The 19370-nt window shown below is 37.7% G+C and overlaps 1 protein-coding gene across 3 annotated transcripts in view; it reads left to right on the top strand.

The window, feature by feature from the left end:
* TTC13 (tetratricopeptide repeat domain 13) overlaps nucleotides 1–14370 on the top strand; it is a 38476-nt gene extending 24106 nt beyond the window's left edge. The window contains exons 16-23 of one of the 3 annotated variants that reach the window (XM_010206527.2): nucleotides 3122–3205; nucleotides 4587–4671; nucleotides 6756–6865; nucleotides 7259–7394; nucleotides 8423–8502; nucleotides 9529–9607; nucleotides 11472–11551; nucleotides 14218–14370. In XM_010206527.2, the coding sequence (XP_010204829.2) occupies nucleotides 3122–3205; nucleotides 4587–4671; nucleotides 6756–6865; nucleotides 7259–7394; nucleotides 8423–8502; nucleotides 9529–9607; nucleotides 11472–11551; nucleotides 14218–14341 (778 nt within the window). In that variant the 3' untranslated portion in view covers nucleotides 14342–14370. Of the gene's footprint in view, nucleotides 1–3121; nucleotides 3206–4586; nucleotides 4672–6755; nucleotides 6866–7258; nucleotides 7395–8422; nucleotides 8503–9528; nucleotides 9608–11471; nucleotides 11552–14217 lie in introns of those variants that run through there. The other 2 variants (XM_061990938.1, XM_061990940.1) reach the window with 2 other exon arrangements.
* The last annotated feature ends 5000 nt before the right edge of the window (nucleotides 14371–19370 follow it).

The following is a 19370-nucleotide window of genomic DNA, read 5'->3' on the forward strand; positions in this document are numbered from 1 at the left end:
CAATGCAGATGAGTAGTTGGCTTACTGGATGTGCTGCTTCTTGAACACTTTTACGCTCAGGCATCTATCTTCTTGCTACTCATGTGGTACACTTGGCCTCCAAGCTCTGTCCATTTTTTGCTGTTACTGCATTTTCTCACGTGTACAACGCAGCAGAAACTACAACCATCTGTACTTCAAGACAAGAATGTGTTCCATACTTCATCTGTTTCTTCCTGTGTTTATTTTAAATAAGAGAGTAAAAACTTAATTTCTAGGTGCTCTCTGCTGGCAGAAGGGCTTTCATGTAACAACACTTGGTTGCCATGCTGAAAGTAACATTGAATATTTAATCTGGGGAAATGTGTCCCTGTACGGGACCTCTTTGTCAGCAATTCTGTTTTTCACTGGCCAAAGTACTTTAATTATTTTCTTCTCATTAGAGAATACTAGCAAAACTTTTGACTTGCTGTTTTGGTTATTGAACAGAAATCTAAAACAAGCTTGACAAACATTCAGAATAGTAGGCTCACTGGGAACCTAATTCTAACCACTTTGTATTTAGCTCAGTCTTGACTTTTGGGATGTCATCAGCATTTTGGTCATGCTCTTGATAGCTCAGTAGTGGTTTTCTGAAAACTGATTTGGCAACTAATTTGGAATTAATAATAGACTTGAAGCAGCCTAAATGTTGACCATACTTCAGTACTGGATGGTGATTGCATCCTTTTTGATACTCAAAGCCTATATTTGTTCAATCATTCTGCATCTCAAGAAATAGCTGCTTGTGTTGGTTAGCTTTCCAAAGAAGTTTTTTTTCTGCTTTTGGATTCCCTCCTGATGATTTCATGTGAGATGCAAGATAAAATAAATTAATGTATTAACTGGTAATAGTTTGGGGGTTTAAATTGATTTTCTTTTTCTTCTGAAGCATGTTCTAGTCCATTATGATTTCTAAAGGACAATTTACTCTTAATGGATTATACTAATGGATCATGCAGATATGCATAATCTTGCATTACTCAACTGTAAAACAGCTACTGATTAAAGATGTTAATAGGCTGCAGAGCTAACACCTTTTCACTGATAACTGAGATCACTTTATGGTCCTTTGACTATTTTCAGGAAGGCATATATTGCTGTATATTTGGCTTATGATTTGAAAGTTATTCTTGTAACTGAATGACTAAGGCTGAATTTTTTCTATAGCATGGCTACCTGAAAACCAGGTGTAACATTGTTTAGGCTGAGAAACGGCAGCCTCATGGTTATTCAGTATACAAAGACATAAGCTGTTCAGACAAATAAGAAATTTAACAGTAGCATTTGGGTCTTCTCTGAGTATTTGTAAAGGATCTAGACATGCTGAACTCAAGGTGTCTCTGGATTTTGTTTGCTATGAATTGTGTATCAGTAATTTCTGTGTGCAAAAACATTTGGATTAGGCATCTGTTAACATAACTGTCTTCTTTACTGAGAATTCTTTGCATTTGAAGTCCATGTTGTTCAGTGACTCCTGTCAAATGTGTCTTAGGCTAGAGGCACTAGCATTCAGTGATTGCTGAATTACAGATTCTTTTCCAGAGTGGCAAAATGTTTAGCGATTGTGAGAAAACAAAAACATTCTTTGTTTTGAGTCAGTCTGGAAAGCTTTTGTTAAAAGTTATATAAGAAACATCTTACACTGAGCTGTGTTCAATAGATTGCTGAATCTTAATGTTCTCAAGATGCAGATACATCAGCTGTCACTACTTCTTCGTTGGTCTATAGACAAGTGTGACTTTGGCTTATCTTCTTTATGGCTTAAATGGTAAAGAGCTACTGAGTTTCATTTAAAGTGCAGAAATGTTTTTGGAAACTTAAGTTATTTTCGTAGGCAAAGCAAGGATTTGGAATCGGCTAAACATAACTGCACTGCCTAATATTTTTACCAAGAAATGAAGATACTCTCTGGAACACCTCTACTTTGAATTCTTGGTGGTAGTGTTTATTAAACAAGGAGAAAGAGTGGGAGTAAACAAAAAATCACTTCTGACCACCCACCAAAAGCCTTTCTTGGTCCTAGTGTTTCTAGATGGCTTCTGCCTGTTGTACAGATACTATTTTAATACAGATGGAAAATGATGGGACGTACAACAAGGGCAAATAACGTTATACAGATTTGTCTTTATCCTTCTGCTTTCCCTACCTCCCTTTCCTATGTAGAGATATGTAAATGTGTTCTAAACCTGTTCATTTTTTAAAAGACCAATTCTGCTGCTATTTTGAGACTAGGGTTATTAAAGCGTGAGGCTGAGTGAGACATTAGACAGGTACTTAAGCTGCCAAAAATCACTTAGAATGGAAAAAAGCTAGGTGTACACACCTTCCTGTGATTGACAGTGGTTTTGCTTCCTCAGAGAGCGATAACGTTTGCTTTATAAAATCTTGTTTTGTAGACTGGGAGAAGAAGGAGGACTCCTACAAATGCAATAATGGTATGTAATTTTTCCTATGAGTGGTTATAATCCTAGCAGGTTTCTACCATGTTTTTAATGTTTGGTTTTTTTTTTTTCCTTAGTAGTCCAAGGGGAAAAACCACCACCTTTTTGATCCTTTCAGTTGCTACTTGTAACTTTTAGGAGTCAAAGCAAAATTATTCAATATAGAAGGACGTAGATGAATAAAGAAAAACATATGTAGACTGTCAGAGCATATCAGCATATATAGGTAAATATGCGAACTGGAGAGTGTTGGTTCTCAAAGTAAATCAGTGTGCAGACTGAGAATTCTCTCCTACTTCTGCAATAGCTATGAGTATAAATAACTGTCTAAGATGATATCCTTGTACAAACTTATCTTATAGATAAGGTTTACTGGACATGGACACAATCAAAATGTGGAAACAGGCATGAAATGTAGTTTTATCAGAGAACAAAATGCTAACAATACATGAGCTTTTGCGATTTCACTGTGGACTCTATACTCAAAATAGAGGATGGGCAATTCACCACTTCAGGCAAACCTCTAGGTCATTCCTTTAACTTACAAAAGATTTGTGGATAAAATTCTGTCAAATATTAATGAGTAATATTTTTTTTCTCAGCCCAGGAATGGTATATTGAAAACCAAAGCTTTAAAAAACCTTTTATTTTCTTTGTAGGGGACAGGTCATTAACATGCGGTACCTGGAATATTTTGAGAAAATTCTTCATTTCATCAAAGACAGGATCCTTGTTTACCATGGGTAAACTACTAACTTTTTTTTTTCCCTACTTCACTTACCTGGTAATACTGATTTGAAATTTACACAATCTTCATTTTGGGAAGGAATATTTTCACTTCAGTAAGGTCTAGTTTTCTTAGTATTTATTGTTGTCTTGTTTCCTATCAGAAATGCAAAACTGTATTCGTTGCCAGATAAAGAAACTTAAATAGGAAAAAACATTGTGAATTGCAGTATACATAGAAACTAGTAATGGTGTTGAATTTGTACCCACAGTTTTGGCAAGAGGGAGTCTCAATTAATTCTAAATATATGATTTATTAAAGTTGTTGGGTTTCCTCCTGGTAGAGTACAGTTTCTCTGAATATTGAGATTCATTTATTAGGTAGTAGGAGTGAGGAAAAAAAGAGAAGATATGGAAGGTAATTTTAACTGAAACTGTGGTTTGACAAGTAGTTTTAAGGGAACAGAGTAGCTTTACTACCTGTTGTGTTTATAGGTTGGTAGACTTTGTCATGGAACAGAAGACATTTGTAGAATCTTGAATGAAAAAATGCAACTCAATGTAATCTGAAAATTGATCTTGGCATCTCTTTCAAACTTGTGGCTTACTTGGGGCAACAGTATTCTGACAATGTCAATTAAGAAACTCTTCTAGCTTTAAACCTTCTATTTTTTCTTTGGTCTGGTAACAATTAGTAAATACCAAGTTCTGTTTTTCATTCGCATTATGCTACCTAAATATCCCTTAAAACAGTTGAAAACACTTAGGTTTTAGAAAACGTATGGTAGTTTTGACGACATATAAGTTCTGTAGTAATTGGGAAGTCTATCTTCTATTAGGAGAAAGTTTCTTCAAAGCAAAACAAGAAGCATTTGACATTAAACCTGAGCAATTTCTGCTATGATTTTTAAAATCTGCTCTTAAACTAACTAATAAATATTAGAACATTAGTTCAACAGATTCGAACTATCATTCAAACAATTCACTCTCCAGCTGTGCCTACGTCTGTAGTATTCACATATTTTTGAGGCTACACAGATGCTTATATTTTGAGAAGAATAGTTTAACACTAATTCTATTCTTCCATCTTTCCTCACCAGCCTCCCCATGCCCACAGCCTCTCAGCCAAACACCGCTGAATGCTTTAGAGTGGCCTACGGCAAATGAATAAAATAAACCTAATGTTTGAGGTTTTTCAGCTAACAAAAATAAGCCGAGCTGATATAGGAGGAAATTGCTTTTTGAAGAACAGGAGAGCATATGGCCAAGTCTGAAGGAACTCATTTTCAGAAGAAATAACTAAACCTTCAAAACTTTGTTCCATTAGGTTAAAGGTAGATGGATATCCAGAATTGCTACATGTGTTCAGCCATTTTGATTCCTTTTTTATTTTCCCAGTGCCAATAATCCAAAAGGACTACTAGAGGTTCGAGAAGCTTTGGAAAAGGTGCATAAAGTAGAAGATCTTCTTCCCATAATGAAGGTAAATTAAAGAAAAACTTCAAAATATGATAAAAATATTAAAATACATTCTGGGACGTGTGTACAGTTCCTCAGAATATAACCATTGTATATAAGCTTAAAATGAATAACTGGACACACAAACTCATGCTATTTAAAAACTGGATACGTAGGGTATGGCCTTCCCTTTGATATCTACTGATGTATGATATGTAATTCTTTGAAGCTGGCCTTAGGACCTGCAAGGGTGTACGGTCAGATCCACCATAATGGGCTCACAGTAGGCCTATACATTATGAAGGAAAAAATTGAGAATGCATGTCTGAAAGATTAGGAACATGGAAGCTTTCTTTACCTTATGTTTATTGGTACAGGTCAGTAGGTGGTAGGGCTGGCACGGGGAAACAGTGAATAGTTACCCTTAGTGACTGACAGCTAATCCAAAATGAAATGTTGGTTTATATTCTTGTGCTTTGGAAGACTGTCAGAGAAGGACTGGGGAAACTAGTGGTGCTGGTGGTGGTCTTTGTAGAAATGCTTTGGTTATGTGGCATGCAAAATTATTTGTGGCCTTACCTCAATTTAAGTAATAAGGGTTCACCTGGGCTTAAGTAAAAGGTCTTCCCCCTCTGCCTCAAATTAATCAAGGATGAGCAGCATTTAAGTATTTGGGTTTGGGGAAGCACCGTTACAAAGTATTTCTTTTTTAAAGAATTGGACTGGATTTTATTTACAGTAGAATAACATTTGGGAAGAAGCAATCACTGTAAATAAAGACTAACTCATTTGTTTGTTATTGTATATGTCCACGTTGCAATTCCATATCTAAGAAAAGCTGATGAATTGCTTTAGAACAGAGCTCTTTGAAGATATATTGCTGCTGCTAATAGACTGTCTGGGTTTGGATTTGTTAACAGTAGTAGCACTCACTTGTGTACTGTAGACATCTGTACAGAAGCTACATGACTCAAGCACTAAACTTTTCCATGGTGTTTTTAATATGCAGTACTAATATAAATGTCTTCAAAGAACACACTACAATTTTGGAGGTCCTTCACATATCCTGTTGTTCTTGGCCTTGAACTTAAACAAAAACTTGTGATGAAGAAGTAGTAGATATTTGGGTGAAGAGACAGTCAAGTTTCAGAATTTTAAACTTAAGATGATAGTAAGTTGCCTACTGACACACAAATATGCAAATAGGGCCCTGTAGATAACCTGACTACTGGTGGGTGAATTCTAGGCCAGAAAAAGTGCTATTAGTGGACCTAAAAGTGTTAAGTTCCTCCAAGAGGATGATAAAAATATATAAACATAGTGGACTATATGTGACTTAGATAAAAATAAATGTCTCAACTGGCAGCAAATATTCTTCCTGGTTTTTATAACCTGTATATTTAGCTCTGATTTCAGTCTCCTGTATCATGTTCTGAATTGTATTGAAGTGCAATGCTGTTTCTCATTAGAGGCATTTGTATTGGTTTCTTTAAAATAAATGCAGAGTCTCTTTAAACAAAACCTCCTGAATCAAAAGTTCTATCTTAAATAATTGCTCAAGTAATTTATTCAACACTGTTGCAAAATAGTTGTTAATAGTGCCTGCATAAAATGAATGTCTGCTAAGATCAGTGTAGTTTGGTTATTCGGGTAGCTGGGGAATGTTGTATGTCAAAAGCAGGGATTTTTGACTTTGCTTAAATACAGTTTTGCCTAGTTTATACAATGAGTTGGCTATAGTATTGCACTTTAAGAATCTTACAAAGCTACATTATTTTAACTTTGTCATATTTTTCTTTCTGATGAGGATAAACTTTCATTTGAACTGGATGACAGTTAAGAAGCTATTGTCATGAGCTGTGTTCTTGAATCCACACTTAGATTAGTGCAGCCACGTCTTAATCTAAACGTAAAACGGGCTCTCAAATTGCCATTTTTGCATTTCCCATTGTTACACCAGGAGGTTACTATCAACGTGCAACTTGGGGAGAGATCTGTACAACTTTCTCCTGTTTTCTTAATTTGTCTGTCTTCAATTCTGCACCATTTAAGTGTTTCAAAACAATAGCTAGGCCTCTGTTCACTCTAACTTTTTTTTCCTTTTGAAAGCAGTTTAACAGTAAAACAAGAGATGGGTTTACTGTGAACACAAAAGTCCCCAGCCTCAAAGACCAAGGGAAAGAATATGATGGATTCACAATTACCATAACGGGAGATAAGTATGTTTGCCATTTTCAGGGGTTCAGATAGATTAAGGGATGGTGAAGCATTAACAATTAATCACAGATGTAATTTCTCCTGGAGTAAAGTGGGTTTTGGTTTTCACTAGTGGCATTTTTGTAAATAATTTGCACATTTGAGGACATTGTTTCAGGCAAACTTATAACATGTCCAAATGTTCTTCATTCAGCGACTTATATATTTTAAAAATTTTGGCATTATTTTTAACTAAAAGAGGGGAAATGCACATAATCTTCTGCTTAAGGAAAAATTATAGCAAAAAGGTTATGATGTGATATTTAACTGTAGTACATATGTAATTTACACTGGATATTACATTATGTATCAAGTTCTGTTCAAAAACTGTCTTTTTTCTTTCACCTGCTTGATAGAGTGGGGAACATACTATTTTCAGTAGAAACTCAGACAACAGAAGAGAGAACACAGCTGTATCATGCAGAAATAGATGCACTATATAAGGACCTAACAGCTAAAGGAAAAATTCTAATTCTGTCTGCAGAACTGGGGGTAAGACTGTTTTAGTGGAAAATATTCCTTGATAAGATTCTGTTATGTTTTTATACCTTTTGTTTAACAGAAACTGTTCTAGTAATTTTTGACAGAGATCTTAAGTAGGTAGTCATTTTTATTACTTCAACACAGTTATGACAAATACCATAATAAGATGCCGTAATTCAATTTGTTACATTAAAATTTGCTATGATTTGCTGCAGTAACAGAGATAGTCTGGACACAGTCTCAATATCCGTGCATTAGGTTTTTGTTTGTTTGTTTTCTTTTTTCCCCTTCTTATTTTCTTGATGTTTTCTCATGGGTCTGTGTTAACTGTTTCACAAAATCACAGAATGGTAGGGGTTAGAAGGGACCTCTAGGGATTATCCAGTCCAACTCCCCTGATAAAGCAGGTCCACCTAGATCAGGTCACACAGGAACATGTCCAGGAGGGTTTGGAAACCTCCAGAGAAGGAGACTCCACACTCTCCCTGGGCAGCCTGTGCCAGGACCCCCTCACCTGAACAGCAAAGAAGTTTCTCCTTGTGTTTAAATGGAACTTTTTGTGTTCCAGCTTTTGTCCCTTACCCCTAGTCCTATCACTAGACACTACAGAAAAAAGGACTGTCCCATCCCCTTGACTAACTTCATAAGCAGTGCTTAGGATTTGGCTTATGGCAGATACACATCAAGAGGAGAACTAACACAAGGTCATAAGAAGCACTAGTTTGTGTTGATTCATATTGCAAAGAGAACCTGACTATGAGTGTTTGCTTCTAATTTTTCATCTTTTAACACGGAGTAGATGAACTATGTTTCACTTAAAATTTAAAGATATAACAAAATAATTTGCTTAAACATCTGTTAATCAGACTTCTACTTCTCAGCTTGACATTTCTCACATTTGAAATGGCTCTTTTAATAAACTTCTAATGACAATATCGTAAGACTTTCCAATAATGTGCTCCTTTATCTCCTTTATATGATACTACCTGGCTATTAAATTATCTTTAACTCACTTTTTTTTTTTTTCTCTTGCTTAGGAAGTAGATGCTGTTTGCAACTTGATCCTGTCCTTAGTTTATTACTTCTATAACTTAATGCCACTTTCAAGAGGATCTAGGTTAGTGATTGTCATGCCTGTATTGGATGCGATGGTGTAAAATGAGTTGCAGTATTTTTAATATAGAAAAGCTAAAAAAGCTCTAGGTTGAGCTGTGTGTCCTGCACAGTCTCATTTTGTGCTGCCATGACAATGGATACTGACTTAGTACTGTTTTAAAAGCTAGATTATAATTGCTGATTGTAACTATTTATAGCTGATGAGTTGTCTCTTTAGAGCCTTCAGCTTACGGATTGAAGAGTGTCAATTTAAAAGCTGTACTGTTTGAGTTCCTAATGCATATTATGTTAACCACTCTAGCTTCATTCAAGAAACTTCACTGAAACATGTATTTAAGATTTAAATATACTTTAAGATAACGTCAATATTATTTTATTTAGTTACTGCAACTGTTAGGGACATCACATGAAACCCTGTATTTCAAAGGTCTCTTGAACCTAAATTCTAGTTGAATTCATGCTTGGCTCCATCTAAGATTACCATGAATCTCCGTTCCACAAAGCACTTAAAGATCTTAAGCTTATTATTAAACACAGTTCAGTGGAAAACAAAATTTAATACATCCTGAGACTTCATTTTTATAATCAGACTTTGCCTTTTTCTCAGTGTAAAAATTAACAGAAATTCTGAGTTAATTAAATTTGATAGTAATTGGACAGCTTTACAATGCCTCTAGTTCTGCTGCAACTCTTCTGGGCCACAGTTAAGCTTCTTGGGAACAAGAGTTTGCTTTCTTTTAAGCTCCCTGGAGTCTGTAAGAATTTGTAAGCCTTAAATTATGATTCTGTTCAGGAACGGTGCTCTTCAATAGTTAAACTCCATAGCATCATAACTTCATGTCAGTGGTGTTGGAAAATAAGTGTTTTCACCTTTCAAGTGTTTGATTCTTGTTTCTGCTTATAACTAGAACAGTAATTTTTACTAGTGTTCTGTGAAAAACAATACTATATTCTGTTAGTGGTTTAAAATAGCATTATGGAAAGACTTTATTTGGTTTGGTTTTTTTTTTCTTTTTGTTTTTCATAGTGTGATAGCTTATTCAGTGGTCATGGGAGCACTAATGGCAAGTGGAAAAGAAGTAGCAGGAAAAATCCCTAAAGGCAAGGCAAGTATGAAAATAACAGTAGTTTGGCTTCAATGGAGGAAGTAATACTTGTAAATGTGAGGAAGGAGCTGTAGAATAATGAGAAGTTGCACACTTGTATACAGCTAACATGTCTTCAGTAAACTATGAGGTCTTGCAGCCTGAGAGTTTTGAAAATTTCATTGCTGTTCTGGCAGCAAGTGAGGTATAGAGGTAGTATGTACAATAATTCTGTTAGTCATATTGTAGCAGGTTTTGTTCCATAGTAATTCCATATTTGTAACTGAAGCATTTCTAGTGTGCTGCGCTGGTCTTTCCAGCTTTCTTTTAAGAAGGATTCAGAGAATCCTTGGGCAGAATTAATGGCTCTTCTGGCATCCAGCAGAAACTTTCCATGTTTGCTCTCAAAGTATTCTAGAGCATTTAGGGCTTGGTAAGTAGAAATAGATTTGCAACTTCTCTTGATTTCTCCTTTCCCTCAATATTCTGTTGAATTTAAAATAAGTCCTAGGTTTTAAGTGACTACATTTCAGCATTATACCAATAATGAAAGGGAAACCCTTTATTAACTGTTGATCTGTTAGCTGTGGTACCTTTTCAGTAAGAAAGGAGTGACAGCAACCCTCTTCAATGTATTGGAAAAAGAATCAGTGAAATTCCAGTGAGAATCAAAGCTGTTGTAGAAAATATTCTGCATAGATAACAGAAGAGCAACTTTCTCTTTTGTTCTAGAAAGCTCTGAAAACAATGAAGTTTGTCCTTTCAGTACAATGAACTCCCAGTAGCTTTTAAGAGCAAACTGCACTTGCCTAGTAGCAAGAAAGCTTTCTTTTTGGTATGCCATTAAGCTGGTATGTCACCATTCTGTGGGAGTTCAAGCTAAGCCAAAAGACTCATATGGGTTTTCTTATGCATCTTTGTAAGACTTTAACAGTGCAGTATATTTTGTTGACTGATTTTTATACAGGCAAACACAGTTTCAGGATTACTAAAAAGCAGGATTTCTGATTTAACAGGAAGCTTTGGGGACACATTTTGAGGGGTTTTCCCTGAAACAGAATACCTGAGTTGGAACAAACCATATGTTTTAGAAAAGTTTTCACCAATTGAAGCAAATTGTTTTCCCCAGTTGAATGAAACAGCGATTTTTATTTTTGGGTTGTTTGGGTTTTTTTTGCCAGATTGCTTAGAAGGGCATTTCTAGTCCCAAGCTTATGATAGCATGCATTATAAAATTGTTGTGAAAACAAAGATGCTCAGTAGTCAAGAGTCCTGATAGTGTAAGGCAGTTAGTAGCCACAGCCCTTGTATCTTTCAGTATTGGTTGTGGTGGGATGTGCAAACCCACAGAGTGTTTTAGTGCCTGGCACGCATGCTGACTTCCACACTGGTAAAGAGTGATGAAGTATTCTGGGCACAGTAAGCATACTTGTTTCTTACCAAGAATACAGGCAGCATTTTCTCAGAACCCCTCCTTGAATTCAGGCAAAGTTGCACACAGTTCTTGGCAATCTGTAGTCAAATTTGTCTGAAGACCCACTGTGGAAAGAAGTAATACAGAACGTCTAAGAAGTCCAATATAAATCTACCTATCAGGTGATACAATAATTTGCAGAAGACAGTATGTAGAAATGAGAACTGTCACCCTTTTATTTGGACATTGTAACAAAGGACTGAATACAATATTTTCTGATACTGACTCATTACTATAAACATCCTGTTAAGAGATAAAAAAATGGATAACTGGATGTTGTCACAAAAGGAAGGGATATGTTTTCAAAGTTGAATTTATATGTTAAGAATATTGGAGGATTAATTTCCTAAAAGTGGAGAATTTCAGTTTCAATAATTTCTTAAGATCTTTTTTATTTTGTTGCCTTTTCAGCTGGTTGATTTTGAAGCAATGACAGCACCAGGGTCTGAAGCTTTTAGCAAAATAGCAAGGAGCTGGATGAATCTAAAAAGGTAAGTCTTTTTGTTGATCGGGGATGGGAAAATCAAACATTCAAGACTTTGTGTAAAATTTAAACTGTTATGAAAAGTGTTACTTAGAAATTATTAGTTGAGTATGATTCAGTGTTCTTTAGCACGGTTTAGGAATTGATAAGACAAGATTTGAACTTAGATGCACAGTAGTGTATTTCTAGTCCAACAGACTACCAGCATTTAGTTATGTGAGTGTTGTCCTCTGAGAAAATTAAATGGGTTACTATTTTCTTTCTTTGGTCCAGTTGTCAAATCTGCCTTTTTATTGCTTTTTTAAAAATCATTAGTAAATCTGGTGATTGAGTGAACAAAGCAGAGGAAAATTTTAACTTGGTTGGTGAGGGATTTTTTTCCATTATTATAGATCTCTTCAAGCTATATATTTTGAGTCATTACTTACTCTTTAGTGCTATTTTAATTTGGAGAACATGTATTTCATAATATATTGAAGTTTTGAATATACAGGTTTATTACTTAGTATAATTGTGTAATTTTTGTGTAACATTTAAAAGTTTTGATTTTCATATTAGTTTATTTTTTAATACAAAACATGTTAATTCCTCATCAATATTATTAATCTGGTGCATTTGTGTCCCTTAATGGTTATTCTCCATACAAAATTAAGAACTGGGCTAGAGACAAAGTCAGTTATAGGATCCTTCAAGTCAGGATCAATAGACTTTAAAGGGTCCTGAGAGAACTGGCTGATGCCCTTACAAGGGCCGTCTGTAATCTCTGAAAGGTTGTACATCAGGGAACGTTCTTAGTGACTGCAGGAAAGGAAGTCTTGCATCCATCTTCAAGGCCAGAAGGACAACCCAGGGAAACTATTTTGGTATTTGGGAAAGTCATGAAGTGAGTCCTCTAGGAATACATTTCAGGGTATATGGAGGAGGTGACTGGGGACAGTCAATGTGGGTTTAGCAAATGTTGCATGACCCAAGATGTTTGCTTTCTGTGATAAAATGACTAGATTTTGGGATGTAAAGACAGCAGTTGATGCTGTTTATTTTTACTGCAGCAAGGACTCCCACAGCTGCACAAGATGTTACATTATGGACAGATAGACGAGTAAAAAGCTGTTTGGGTAATCGGATTTAGGGGGTTACTCAGCACTTCAGACCATACCTAGATTACTGCATCCAGTTTAGGGGCAGCTGCCATAAAGACTATGATAAACTGAAGCAAATTCAGTAGCAAGCCACCAAGATGGTCAGGAGACTGGAGCATGTCCCTTTAACGGGAGCCTGGAGAAGAGAAGGCTTTAACCTAAGAGCAGCTTTGTAGCTCCTGTGAGTATTTCAAAAATAGAGCTGGGCAGTGGGAGGGTATAAGGCAACATGAGTTGACACAAGGCTCATACTTAGCATAGTTTTTTCACCCTGAGGGTTATCAAACAGCACAGCAGGCTGCCCAGAGAGGCTGTGCAGGCTCCTTCCTTGCAGATTTTCAGGACCTGACAGGATAAAGGCCTGAAACCCTGGTTTGACTTTACAGTTGACCTTGCTTTGAGCAGAGTGTAAGATCACAGACCTCCGGAGGTCTGGTGCAACCTGAGTTATTCTGAGATCCTGAGGAACTCTGCAGCAGTTGTTAGCGATTAGTATCTTATACTGATTAGTGTTGTTTAACTTCATTATCAGTGGTTCTCAGCCTGGCAAATTTCATTAGATTCTAAAATCTCTTCCTAAATGAAGAAGGCTATTAAGAAGACTCAAGGACATCTTTATTAGGCTAAAAATCTACATGTAAATGCAGTCATATTCAGCATTTCTTAGAGTGACATTTTTAAACTAGTGTAGCACGTTGTGGCTTTTATTAAAAGTAGTCTGCACAAATACCGTGACTTGGTTGTCTTGGAAATATAAAATATTTATGGAACCCACAATTTTTAACTGTAAATATCCAGATTTACATACTCAGCTTACTTCTTAATCCTCTGCTCATGTCTTTCTTTTTTTTCCTTTAAGATATATCTTTACCAAAGGAATTTGCCAAGGGAATTCCTCTCTTGGGAGCAAAGTTAGCTTAAGCCTTTTCAACTCTACCTATTTGTTTCTAACCCTTCTGTGTACTGTGGAAATTTGTGGGGATCCATAGCAGAGAAATCATTTGTGTTAAAAATAACCTTGCCAAAACCCAAACTAATTTTTTTAACTGAGACCGTGTTGTAGCAGAGTCCCACCAATAATACTGCTGGCTCAAATGAGAGATAAATAATGGGTGAGGAATGAGCCAGAGTGGAGAAGATGCTGAAGTTAGCGTTGCTTGATGAAGCAAGAGAAAAGTATCTGTAGAACCACAGCCTAAAGAACTTGTAACATCAAGGTGATTAACGGAAGCGGCTAATTTGTCTATGGTAGAATAATAATAGTGAGTAAGGTAAATAAGGCTTGAAGACTTAGAGCAATAAAATTTTGCTTTAACTTCAGCCCCTTCTGAAGGCTTTTTTAAGTAGTCATTATTTTCATTCTGTAAAGTGAGTGGGGAGTCATGAGAAGCAAGAACTGGTTGTAGGAAACAGATTCTTCAGTTCCCAAATTTTTGGGAGAATTGGATGGAGAAGTAAAAGCTAATGTGTTAACTTCCAGGTAAATCATAAAACTCAGCAAAAGACAATTTTTCTTTGTTTTCTCCTCTTTCAGTATTTCACCTGCTTACAAGAGCCTACCGTCAGTATCAGAGACTTTTCCAACGCTGAGAACAATGATTGAAGTACTAAATACAGACTCATCTCATTGTCTAAAAAAAACTATAGTTGTTGTATAATTTATGTAAATAAAAGGCCAAGAGGTACTGCTTCATAAATTATTTTGAAGGGGAAGTTATGGTCAAAATGGTTTGGTTGGGATTTTTTTTAAAACTTAATTGACTAGTTGTCATCAGAATAAACGGAATCTTTCAGTCACAAATATTATTGAAAAGGAAAAAAAAGCAGAACAGCTGATTTATTATCTTGAGATATACTCTAACAGGAAATATAGGTGTTCAAAGGCCAAACCAAAGAGCATTAAGAAACCTGATTACAGTTATGATCTGAACATACTGCAAGTGAAAATTTATTTAAAAAAAAAAAAGAGAGAAAAGGTAATATGTATTGCAAATACCACTATGTTACTTCCCCTTTGTGGTTTTTTTTTTCAAAGCCTTTGTCTTCTGCCTGGAAAACTTCATAAGCTGTCCATGTGTGACTGATTGGTAAATACACAGGCATTTCATGTAATGCAATCCAATGAAGGAACAGATGTCAGCTTTAAAAAAGGAGTTTCAGGAAAATATCATTTGGAAAGAAAAACAAACGAGTGACATATTTGGAGTTTGGCTCCTGGTGAGTAAATGTTTGACGTGACAGACTCACGCAGTGACTCTGCATCAGTCTTCTTTTCCAAATACCTCTTTGCAAAAGCTATCCACGGATTGACAGTATATTGGGAAGAGCCAGCTAGGGCTCCTTGGGCTGTTTTTGTTGAAGGGCCTGGCAGCATTCTGGAAAGACAGGGTATTGTTCCTGGTGAGACCTAGCTGAACTATACTGATTTGTTTAACCTTAGCTGTCAACTACAGGGGAAGACATCCTGCATACCCCAAGCACATGAGTAGCAATGGTGTGGTTGTTTTTCTCCGAGTGCAGCACAATTGTCTTCTTTTTTGAAGACGGAAGTACAGCAAAGCACCAGGAATATTGATACAGGTGACCTGCTGTAATAGTGGCACTGAAAACAGAGTGAATTTATTGAATGGAGGGTCTTTTCTTCATTATTCCCCACAAGTAATTATCAGATTCAAAGTGAACTCTGCATGCGTGTCTTTTAAGTTTGGGGGGTAGGGAAGTGCCACAAGGTAAGTTAGAAGCTGCTGCATATACTGACATCCATTATAAGAAAAGCCCTGTTGATTGAACGTTAGATTTCACTATTTATTACCTTGATCACTAGCAGAACAGGACAGCTGGGTAGCTAGAGACCCAAGTGTTTCTATATATGAAGGATTTTCAGAAGCACAGAAGATGAACCCCAGAAAGCAGATGCATACGATATCTACCTTAACAATCAGTGCATCCTCCCAGGATGAGTAGCTCACTTCCCACATTATACTCATTTCAGAGGTTTTACTTCTGTCTGCTTGTCTAGTTCATGAACTGGCCATTACTGTGTTTGGAGTGTGTGTTAGCAATGCATCTTCCAGTTTGGATGTCTTTTGGGTGCAACAACTTGTATTGTGAAACCTCTGTGCTGTGAACCACAATGTTGTAAGTGGTGAATATGAGCAGAGTCACTCCAACGGTGTGTTCCCAATTCAGATTAAGCCAGTGGTGCATACATATACCCATGGGAACTTTTTTTCATGAACTTTTTTTATATTCTAAGATTGTATGTTGAAAATTCATGGGTAGGGAAAGGATGTGCCTGCCTTCCATGGAATACCTTTTGCAATCTATTGCTGAAAAAACTGTTGCTGTCTGTGTCTTCCTCCCTAAGAAAAAAAGCTGTTAGTATAGCAAGAAGTCGGAATATTAACTTATGGTACTGTTACCAGACTTGTAAGCACAGCAGAAGTTATGTATGTACGAAAGCAGGGAAAAGAATAGGAAGCAGATCTTTTGTTGTTGTTAGATGCTTTAAGTCCTAATTCTGGTATGTCTGAGAGTAGGTTGAGAATCTGTTTCAATATTTGCATGGACTGTACTGGAGCTACAGTGATAACACGGTTAGATTTGATTAAAAAAAAAAGTGACCCAAGTGCCAGACCAGAGGAGAATGACCTATGTGTAATATTTTGAATGTAGTGAGCAATGTTTGTTTTGCAAATACCAGAAAGCAAATGGCATGCCCACTGCCTGGGCCTTTTTCCCTTAAAGCCAGTTTTTCTCTTTTGCTTGTTAGCAGGGTAAATTATGCAACAACTTCAGGTACATATGTCCAATCAGGGAATGCATAACAGATGAGTGCCCAAAGTGCAAGAAAATCTAGGAAGCTGGGGAAACACCTGTTTGGATTCCAAGTTGTTAGCCATTAGTGAGGACCAATACACTTTGTAATGTTGCTAAGCATTTGAAGGATAGTTAAGGTCATTCTAAGTACATACAATTCATCAGAAAAAAATAATTCTTTCATATACAGACCTAAGGTTCATTAACTTCATCATGAAGGCAAATTTGACCACCTGTCTGGCTGGTATGAACGAACATGCATTTTAAACTTTCTTGATCTGAATTTTTGTAAAGGATGAAAGCAGGCTTTGTTTCTTTCCAAGTAAGGATAAAGGAGGCTTGTGAGTTTTCATTGAAAGAATCAAGTTGCTGTCCGATTGCGACAAAGTTATTTTCCCACCATCCTCTTCCTTGAGTGCTTTTCCCTATCCCACTAGAAGGAAACATTATTTGCTTCTATGATGTCTTCTATTTAAAGCTTTACAAATTTTGCAAACCTCTACTAGATTTCAGTATTGAGCAAAGGAGTTGTTACTTTCTGCCTCCCTAATGGAGAGACAGGTACAGTAGCCAGGAGGAGATGCCTAACTTTTTATGCCTTAATTGTGTTCTAATATTATGATCTTCCCTTTAAGCTTGTAAGTTTTGTCATACCTTGTATTATTTGCTGAGAAAGGGGAAACCGATTTTGGCACTGGCCAAGACCATTCTTGCAACTGTGAAATCAGAGGCTTCTTGTTGTAGGATTTAGATGAGGGGCAGTGAAGCAAGGGTGCTGGAGGAGAAGATTCCCTGGACAAACCAACCATATACAAACTGTCTGGATTTCATTCTCCTCATTTCTCTTACTCCTGTGACTGACTTCATGCCCATCCCCCTGCTGAGAGACAAAAAGATGTTACTCCTTCCCTCCCTTGATCTCCCATTAATATCATATATTGCATCTCTTTGAGAGTGTGTGTACATTTCAAAAGCTGCTTTCTCTGGGCGTGATACAGATGACTAAGAAAGCAAGCTCAAGTCGAATGCTCTCAAACAAGTTTAACAAACAAAACAGGATTATATAACTGGGCTGGTATGCGATGACTTGGAGAACTGCAATTACCTCCTAAGAACCAAATATGTGGAGGAATCTAATTATCATTTTCCATCCTCTTCTCTGTCATCTGAGACAGCTGGTCTAGTGATACCATTTGAACTCAAATGGGAACATATATATATCGCAGCTCCAACCATTTTATCTATTCAGAATAATATTAAAGCAGAAAGCGAGGAAGAAATAGTCTAAGCCAAGAAAACCCATTAATCTGAGCCTTGATCTTTGTGTGTAATATATTTTTGAAGATAAAAATTCCCATGCGACTACCTAGGACAAAAGGCAAAACAGCTTTTGTCTCAGATAAATCTTCTGACATACTTACCTGTCCTTGGCAAAACTTGCTTTGTTTTGGGGGAAAGGAACTATGCTTTCCTCTCCCCACTCCGCCAGGAGGCTTTGGCAGTCTTTTGGGAATTTGGCAAAGAGTTTGCTGAGGTGTCACACAAAGTTAGGTCTTGATCTGGGAGAGGAGAGCGTTTGTATGGTGAAGGAGGAGTTATCTGGAAGGGAGAAACAAGGTGGTGGGCTGCCAGGCATGCTAAGGTTAGTGCAATTGTCAACAAAATTTGCAGGCTACGGAAGGTTTAGGTGTATACATGAGGCACAGAAAAGCAAGCAGGGAGAACTCAGCACTGGAAAGGGACAGAAATTACTTTATTGAATACAACTTCATCCCAAGTATCTTGTGATTTTCGAATACTGTGTGGCAAGTTTGGGTTGCAACTAGTAACATTTGCTATGCTCAGGTGCCTGTGGAAAGGGCAGCTAGAAACCCTCACCTAGGCCTGAAGGGTAGTCTTAGTCAACGTTTTTTCAGGTGTTGCACAGCACTGTTGGGCTGATCTCTGCATTACTGCGGCGGGTGAGTTCTGACAACTCCAGCCACCCGTGGCCCATAAAGATGACTTTGGATAGCACCAGGCAAGAAGGGCCGAGAGAAGGAGCAGGGTTCTGGAGGGAAAGTTAATTTAATTTCTCCCTCTGCGTACATTAGTCAGAAAACTAAAGAAACTAATTAAGGCTGAAGTGAACCCAGCTCTGTGCCCAAGCTGGTCCTAAAGCTGGCGCCTTGATTTCAGGAAGCTGGTGTTAGCTGGTGAAGAATAATTGCAACTTACTTTCTCCTCCTCACTTTTGTAATGAAATGACCATTGCGAAGAAAACCTTCTCCTACAGCCCCCCTCCTACCTTTCTAAAGGCTGAAATAACTGTTTTACTACTGCATGAACTTGTTACAGCACGGGTGCAATAGTTTCACTTTACCAAAATACAGAGCCCTTACATTTCCTCAGACACTGGTGTTTGGGACAGGCAGTCTCTTCTGCCAGGAGCTGACGGACCTTCTGACTCTGTTAAGAAACACTTATTTAGGAGTTAGGCAAGGCAGGCTCTGGGTTCCCGTGCTTCTCAACTAGCTCCAGGACGTTCTTTTTGGTGCTTCTGGCCCCGGCTCCGTGGGGACAGTATTGCTTGCCTCTTCTGGGCAGGAGGGGAAGGGCTGAAGGAGGAGAGAGGAGCGGCAGGGACAGGGGTGCTGAGGGCCGCGGAGATGGCTATGGCTGCGTGGGTCGGCCGCACGCTACCCCCGGTGGCGACACCGAAGCGAAGGGGGGCGGCGGCCTCCCTCCCTCCCTCCTTCTCTCAGTAGCGGGTCCCAGACGCGGGGCGGCCGTCGCCTCCTCCAGCCCGAGAGCGGCGGGCGGCGCCGCGAGGGAGGCCGGCGGGGGCTGCGGCGGGCGCTGGGCGTGCGGGAGGCGGGGTGGCGGCTC

This window comes from Colius striatus, chromosome 2 (assembly GCF_028858725.1).
Source record: "Colius striatus isolate bColStr4 chromosome 2, bColStr4.1.hap1, whole genome shotgun sequence".
Classification (NCBI taxonomy): domain Eukaryota; kingdom Metazoa; phylum Chordata; class Aves; order Coliiformes; family Coliidae; genus Colius; species Colius striatus.